This window comes from Nematolebias whitei, chromosome 4 (genome assembly GCF_014905685.2).
Source record: "Nematolebias whitei isolate Nwh7 chromosome 4, NemWhi1, whole genome shotgun sequence".
Lineage (NCBI taxonomy): Eukaryota > Metazoa > Chordata > Actinopteri > Cyprinodontiformes > Rivulidae > Nematolebias > Nematolebias whitei.
The window spans coordinates 18,824,260-18,832,702 of record NC_056501.1 but is presented as its reverse complement, the minus strand read 5'-3'; the positions used below and the strand labels follow the sequence as shown (position 1 = coordinate 18,832,702).

General features: G+C 40.4%; 1 protein-coding gene across 1 annotated transcript in view; it reads left to right on the top strand.

Moving 5' to 3' along the window:
- Positions 1 to 5,882, top strand: part of ahnak (AHNAK nucleoprotein) — a 21,360-nt gene extending 15,478 nt beyond the window's left edge. Inside the window, exon 7 of the mRNA XM_037675531.1 lies at positions 5,631 to 5,882. Coding sequence (XP_037531459.1) covers positions 5,631 to 5,882 — 252 coding nt within the window. The remainder of the gene's footprint in view (positions 1 to 5,630) is intronic.
- Positions 5,883 to 8,443: the final 2,561 nt, after the last annotated feature.

Sequence of the window (8,443 nt, the reverse complement as noted above, 5' to 3'; positions counted from 1 at the left end):
GTATAAAATTACTGCAAACTAGCCTGTAGTAGTCTAGGCCTACCATTACAACAGTCATTTAGAATTTGCTCCAGATTTAGAGACAAGTATTTACTTTAAATAGCAGCAAATGTGTTTCAGTATGGTTTGAGTGGCTAAGACGACAGAGTACTTCAGCTGCTGACAGGCCTTAATTTGTAAACCTATTGATGCTAGAACACAAATTACCGGACGGCCAGCTGTGGGAGGAGAGGTCCTCTTCCAGAAAATTTAGAATAAAGTGGATGCGATTTCCTGCATTTTGGTGTATTTTAATGGGAAGTTAAACATCTATGTTTACCTACATTTGTAAATGCTCTGCTTCTGTCAAGCATCCACCCCCACTTACTTAACGGAATTGTCAAGTAAGTGGGGCAGGGGGGACCGAGCCCGACTCTGTCCCTGTTCGTTGTTGTCCGACTCCACATGTGAAACTTCCAGGCGGCTGCTTGTGAGCTCCTGCCCGCATACGACTTCCTGGTTAGCTTGGCACTCACCCCCACCACTCTTAGGGACAGAGATTTTTTTAAAGTTGACATGGAAATGCTACTTGAAGAGGCAACTTGTATGCTTGTAAGTGGCCGTTGTGTTTAAAATTAGTGTTTATGTAATTATTTTCAGTTCACATATCCAATATAAGTTTTATTTGTTCAAGGCAGTCATACTTGTTCGTAACTTTATTATTAGTAAGCCTGAGAGTTACCGGACCTAAGCAAACAGTTACCGGAACGTACCCTGTCAAAACAAAAGAGTTCCCGGATCCTGTTCTGGCAGGATCCGGCTCAAATTAAGCCCTGGCTGCTGATGAGTGTTTATGACTGTCAGTGCCTGTGTGGTTTAATATTAGGACCTTACCCAGCACCATTTCTGCCTGATACTACACATTAATCTTGCGCCATCTGTCTACATCTGTTAGCTCTTGGCACATGCATTGGGGATGACTCTGAACTACTAGCACATCAAATTATCAAAAAAAAAAGCTAACATTTTTAAATGAATCAGGTCACATTAGTACTGATCCTCAAATCTGCAGCCTTTTAACTAATCATCACATCTTTTACTCTTTTAAAATAAATTATTTTTCAAATATTTCATCATTGCTTTTTTTCCAAGACCCCCACATTAAAAACATCTGCCGTTTGCTCAAAACTGCCTTTAACTCTGACATTCTACTGCCTGATGTGAACCACCAGGGGTTAGTTAGCATTGAAGCTAACATGTTAGCTGGTCAAGTGTCGTTCCACTTGTTTTGCTGTTGCCACAGCCCATTAATGAGACACAGACACACTTGTCTTTCACAACTATAAAAATACCTCTTACTCCCAATTACTGTGAAAGTTTTCTTACGTTTTTCTGCCATTTTCCCCTCTCTGAGGCAAACTAGCTTATAGCAGCACCACTGCAGAGATGTGTGCTCTAGCATGATTCTGAACTTTGACCCCAGACAAGATTGCTAAACTGAATACTAAAACTATTTCTTTTTAAAGTTTTTATTAATTATTTGCATTTCAAATCTACATTATTGCAACAGTTATGTCTTAAATTTAAAAACATAATTAATTACGCTTTTTAGGTGGCGCGCCCCTATTTTTAGAACATGCCCTCTGGGCGACACAGGAGGTCCCTGTGGGTGACCAGGTGCCAGTGGACACCATGTTGGTGACCCCTGCTTTAGACATTAGTTTTGAAACAGGACCATATACATTTTCTTGTGCTTTGTCTTCTATTTGTAGTGTACGGAAACTGAGAGTATGATAAATTGATGCATCGTTGAGCATGAACCGTCACACAGCTGAATTTCAGTTTCTGTGTCGGGAGCACTAAAATTGCAAATATGTCCTCCTAAAAACACAAGCATTGCCGGCCCTGATTTTATTCAACTATATTTTTGAAAAATCTAGTACAACACAGATGTCTAGTGGTTTGCTTTAAAAAAGCAAAGACAAGCAACAATGGTGCAAGCAGGGTGTCTTAAGAGCTGTACTTTGAGAGCAGAAAAAACACAAGTATGTTATTAATAACTGTTTCCTACTTAATGAAACTGTGTCTTCTCACAGCAGTCTGCTGGCTTGATGTGACTCATTATTTAATGCTACAGTATATTCTATAAATTCTGTGTGTGACAATCTGTTGGGTATGATTACGTAGATGTGTGTGCATCCTCCAGCCAGGAGGCTGAGGTTACAGAAACCCAACCATGCACTTGAAAACTAAAATGTGTACACAAGAATGATCCCACCAAAGAACATAAATGAAAACAAAACTAAGAAAGTGCTAAGCTTCAGTTTAACTATAAAAACTGTATTGACAATTACTGCATCTCTGTTGCGTTTATCATAGCTGTCCATGTGCAAGTTTGCAAGATGGAGAATAACTGACCGCACATTTGTAGCAAGGAATTGTCAATACACAGTTTATTCTGTAAGTGAGACGTGTTGAATTGTGTGATTTGAAAATGGTTTAGTTTATCTCTAACTCCGCTAAGTCGTTGCTAACGTCAGTCTGAACACCAAACAAATGAATATGTAATATATTCTGAATGATTCTTAGGCAGGGCAGCATGGTGGCACAGTTCATAGAGCTGTCGACTCTCAGCGAGCAGGTAGCTGGTTTCAATCCCGGCCAAGGGCCTTTCTGAGTGGAGTTTGTACAGGTTTTCTCTAGATACTCATGTTTCCTCCCAAAGACCAAGAACATGCATGTTAGGCTGATTGGTAACTCTAAATTGTCCCTAGGTGAGAGTGAGAGAGTGAATGGTTGTTTGTCTCGTTTGTCTTTAAGTGTCCCTGTGATGGACAGGAAACCTGCAATTAAGGGTATATACAGTGTCATTTGTAGGTTCAGTTAATCCATCTGTTTTGAAGCTTGAAAATATTTTTAATAAAAAAGCTAAATGTTTCGAAGGGTTCCAATTATTTTTACATAACTGAAATGTTACATATGTACCAAGCACCAGTCTAAATCAAACTTTTAGCTACTGGTAAAGATCCCTTAGCATTACAATTAGCCTAGCTAACAAAGGAGAACGTTGATGCTTATTTATTAAATTAAGCAAACAAACAATCACTATCCATTTTCTTTATTTAACTAGATTAAAACCCCATTTATATTGTTGAGATCTAATTTTCAAGAAGGAGACATTATTATTATTATTATTATTATTATTATTATATTTTGACAGAGAACTATCCTCTTCAGATATTAAAAGCATTTAGATTTGAGCTCCAACAAGTTATAAATAAATAAATCACAGCAGAGGAGGAAGACTATCAGTGCTAAGTATTTAATACTATTAGGTGATATACATCCACTAATAGCACTTATTACATAAGAAAAAGTCTAAATACACATGTTTTCTTAATAACACGCTTTGCAAATAATATCTGAAAATTAAATGTAATTGATATTAAATTATAAAGCCGCATAAAAACCAGTTTCAGTCAAATCAAAATGCTGTTCACAAGAATGAGATGCAAAAACAATAGCCACAAGAGTATTAAAATCATGCACTAGTAGAAAAAGAGACAATGAAAAATATATATACACAAGTAAACGTTAATTAAACAAAAACATGTTACTTCTGAACTTACTAAATAAGAATAAAACCAAAAGAGAACAAATATTCAGTTTTAAAGGTCTTAAATTGTTCACACCTTATAAAGGAAGTTACTTACTTCAGAGTTTTGAAGCCAATTCTGTAACAGTGCAATCTCATTTCATAACCAATCTAGGTTGGGAATGGTCAAGAGCAGTTTTTTTAGCTCATGTAAAAGTTTGAAAATTGAAACTACATGTCAAATAACTTTCGATTTATTATATTTATGAGGCACCAAAACATCCCAAGCTTAACAAAAATGTGACAATAAATAAATAAACTCTATATTTAATAGGAAACAATAGAGATGCTTTATCTGGTGGATGTCTGTATCATGGAAAAAAGGTGATTCTCAAAACAGACTAAGGTGTATATCACCAGATTTACTTTCAAAGCTTTTGGAGAACAGTGCAGTAGTTCACAGGACATGCAATATACAAGATTACACTCTTATTAGTGTTCTCATTCATGTGAAACACCTGGCCTGCTCTCAAATCTGGACCGAACAAATCAGTTTTAGAATAATCTTCCTGTCCAGCCCTCAGCTCCTCCCCTCCATGTTCTGAGCTGCCATCAAAAGGTCCGCTTGCAGACAAGGAGTGGATCTGAGTCAAGGACTGCCTGAGCCACATCAACATATCACATCAACTCTATCAGATCAATGTCCCAGTTCTTTCTGTTCCTCACTGATTGTCACAGTCGGAGTGATTACATGGGACTGTTAATATCACACATCTCAACAGGAGCAGAAGGACGTTACAAAATGTTCCAGCAGGAGAATGATTGATCACGATGAGTGCAAATAATATACATTTGTCTCAACATTCCTCCCTCTCGATTACACATTAAATCGTTACTAAGGAATCTGATTTTAAAACATCCATGCTAAAAAAAACAAACAAACAAAAAAACCAACAATATTGTAAGAGGGTGATATTTGAAAAACATGAAGACCTCCACCCCTGTCTGTGAGGGATGGGGTTTCTACACAAATATGGCTTCCTTCACTCCTCTCTCAACCCAACATTTCTCATTATAAAGGATGTGACCATCTTCATCCCTGAAAGAGTGACCGCTGGCCTGGAGATGAGTGCAGACCGCAGAGTCCTGGCATGATGATGTTGATCTCCTTTGCTGGTTCATCGTTTTGACCAGTGGCTGTTTAGTTTCCTCGATGTAAGACTGTTCACAGTCCTCCTGGCAATGAACGGCATATACAATATTACTCTGTGCCAGGGGACTGGATCTTTGGGATGAACCAGTTTGCCATAATGTATTTTGGTGTTTGAAAGCCACTGGGATGCTATGTTTAGAAAATGAACATCTCAGTGTCTCTGAAACTCCAGCAACACATGGAATGACCACTGGTCTGGGTTCCTCCTTTTCAACTGATGGCTGACTGGAGTCCTGTTTGGGTTTCTTCTCTGCTTTCAGGAAGGCCTAGTTAGGATATCCACATTTCTCTAGAGCCTGTCTTCTGTGAAAATGTAAACCGGTCCACTCCTTCACACTGAAATTTTTAAAAAGAAAACATTCATATAAATTCAAATAAAAAAGAAAAAGAAAAAAGCCAAGAGTTAAGACCCTGTTTACTTAACCATGTCATTGTTATTTCATCTCTGAAAATAATGTAGCTTCCTAAAACTAAAAAGGTATTCTGTTGGCTGTTGATCTAATATTTTAGAATTCTTAACCTCCAAATGAACATTGTAATCCCCAGTTGATAAGAAACAAGCAAAATTATAACAATCTGTCTCCATGTGCCTCCCCAAAACACAAACAGATAATATGTACATGCTGCAGATCAGATTAAAACATGAACAACATATCAGCATGTTAATTAGCCCGGCTTGTTTATGATCTACTCAAGTTCCAAGGTTTTTCCATGTGGGGGGCCTGGGTCTAGTTCCATTCATATCAAAAAAGAAAAAACAAACAAACATTAATTTCATCACCCCCAGCCGAATTTGACCTCCTCACCGCATCCTTTTTGCTGTCTTTGTCTTATCTTTCCAAGGTCCTGACCATGTTGCCTTTCTGCAGTATGAGAGGTTTCAGCCTCAGCCAGGCGATTGCAAGAGGTCAGCTAGTCCCACAGAGTTCCCTCGGCCTGCAGGCAATGTCACCCGTCAGACCTGGAACAGACCACATCTGGCTCAACTCTCCTCCTTGGCCCTTAGTTCCATTTAAACGTGGCAAAGTTCTCATGCCCGAAGTCTGCAGTGCCCTGCAGACTTTTCAGGTGGCAATGTCCTTCTGTTGGCAGTGAGTGAAAAGTGTCAAGAGGTCGTTACCTGAACTGTTCGGGACTACAGGGTAGAGTCACATTCAGGCCCAAAAAAATCAGATCCGACCTGGCCCCAGCCCAGAGCATAATTTCCAAACCCTATCCGACCAGACAAATTAGCAGTAATTGCAGGTCCAAAACCTTTGAATTATTTTTCACATAAGATGTGTGTGTGCATGTTTACTTCTCTGTTCTAAAATCAGCTGGTTTTCTGTGTGACTGTCTGCTCCCCTCAGTGCGTACCCCTCCTTGACCTTAGGTCGAGCATGGTCGTGGTTGTCTGGTGATGTCAGCTCGTTGTCCTTCTCTCCGGTGATTCTGGCTGTTAGGACACTCCTTTCCAGTGGTTTGGAGACTCACACAGGAAACATTTATTGTGAGGACCTTCCTCCATCATGGTCTCTCCTTTCTGGATGACAGTCTTGATTCAAGGTTTGTGACCCAAGATCTCGGCCTGCAGGGCCTGCTTCTTCTGCAGGTTCTGGACGCTCGTCAGGTCTTTACCAAAGTCATCGAAGACCAGATGTCCCTCCGCTTTGTAGTGCTATAGCTCGACGTCCTTGACGTTCCTGTTGAACTGCTGCTGCTGGTTGGCCTCCAGCAGCTTCTTCAACTGTGAGCCAACCTCCTCCATGTGAGCAGACACCTCGGTAGAGGACTAGTGTTTCCTGTCTAGCAGCTCTTGACTTGACTTCTTCAAAGCATTGATGCGGCTTTCGACAATTGGTCGACAATTCGGCCTCGAAGCCCTGGCGCTTCTGGACCTTTTTTTTTTGTCTTTGCTGAGATGTGTGTGTCTAGAATGTCTCCGAAAATTCTTCCAGCCTTGCTCACCCAATCCGATGCAGGTTGAGTTAACTGCTGCTATCGGAGCAAAAAAGCTGTTGTCTGCATGTGTGTTTCTGTGCATCTGAAGGTTTCCCTTGTTTGCAAAATGTGACTTTTGACATGTTCATTTTGTGGGGAAGAAACTCCTTTCATCCAGCACACAGGAGTCCTACAGTCCCAGTACGGAGTCTTAGTTCTGGCCAGGTGGGGATGAAGGCAATTGCAAACTTTTCCCATTCTCTGCTACTGCTGGAGCTGGCCCTTCAGAACCCATAATCTGGATCATGGGCACTTGGCTTGAGGTTTGTATGACTGCCCTCTCTCTGCATTGTGTTGAGGTCAGCATGCAGGGCGTGGCTCCTGAGGTCCGTGAGCCGAGCTTCTCCAACTTCAACACAGGAAACTGTGAACAGCTGTGGCGATGTGGGGGAGGGAGGCATTTCTGGAGGCTTTCCGTCCATGATCTGAACACCCGGGCAGGGTCTTCTGACCCCTGACTTTTAGGCATAGTTAGGAATGTCTCTGTCCCCCCCCCCCCCCCCCCCCTCTGGTACAATGAGAGGTGGAAAAGTGAGTCCTTGTTTATCTCCTTCCTCTGGGCCCATGGATCTGGGTTTTTCTGGTTCTGTCTTTCTCTGCGCTCTCTGTTGAGTTTGACACTAGTCATGGTGCAGCGCGGGCAGACAGGAAAATGGAGCAGAGTCTTCCTTCCCTGGTTCAATTACAGTTCTTCACATTCTGTGTATCTGCTCATAAGGAAAAGAAAATCCAGTAAGAATTGAAATAACATCCATTGCTACTCTTTTCCATTAGGTATATATATATATATATATATAAAAGAAATAAAAATTAAATTAAGTTAAATTAAAATCAGCTCTTTTGTTAAAAATAAATCACTGTGTGGTCCAGATCCAGGCTGGAGCTGAACTTTAAATGCACAAGGGCCTGCCATACAACAGTGTGTGTAAACCAACCATCCCTATCATTTGAGGAAACTATGCTTTGAAGTTTTTATATTGCTCAAATGACTGGGGTGGCTGAAAGTTAATCTAAGGTGGCTAAAGACACCATTGGCTCCACCCTTGTACCTGGTGTTGGATAAAATTGCTCTCTCCACTTGCCAGAATTTGTCACTTTGTACTGCCTCGGACAAACAAAAAAACTATACAAACAAACTAAAACAAACAAACAAACAAAAAAAAAACTACCTCTTTTCTTCTTACAGTGTAACTTCTCCATGCTTGAATGTCTTACATCAAAAAACATTCATGTTTACTCTCATTTCCTGTTCAGTTTCAGTCCAGAGGAAAAAACACTCATGTCCAAAAAACTACAAACATTCACTGTTCAAATCCCTTAGGGACGGGGGACATCAGTGTCATTCCTGGCATTTTGAGGCCTGTTTATCCAGGACCCTGCAGTGGGCCATGTAAGCAATGCCTGCCCCCCACACTGCAGTCCAATACCCTTGAACATAAGTAAAACATGAGTTTGACACAACTGCTTCCAGTTTCACGGGTATCGAATCTCCAGTTAGACCGTATGTTGCATAAAGATGATTGAGAGCTATCATGAATGTTCATTAATTCACACTTCTTCTATTTTAAGTTTAAGCTTGATGCTTTGCAAAATACTTCTACTGTTTTTGATAGCTAGTGGAAATCTAATCTTTATTTTTTCAAGAGGCCTTCAGAAAAAATCTATCTCTAAACACC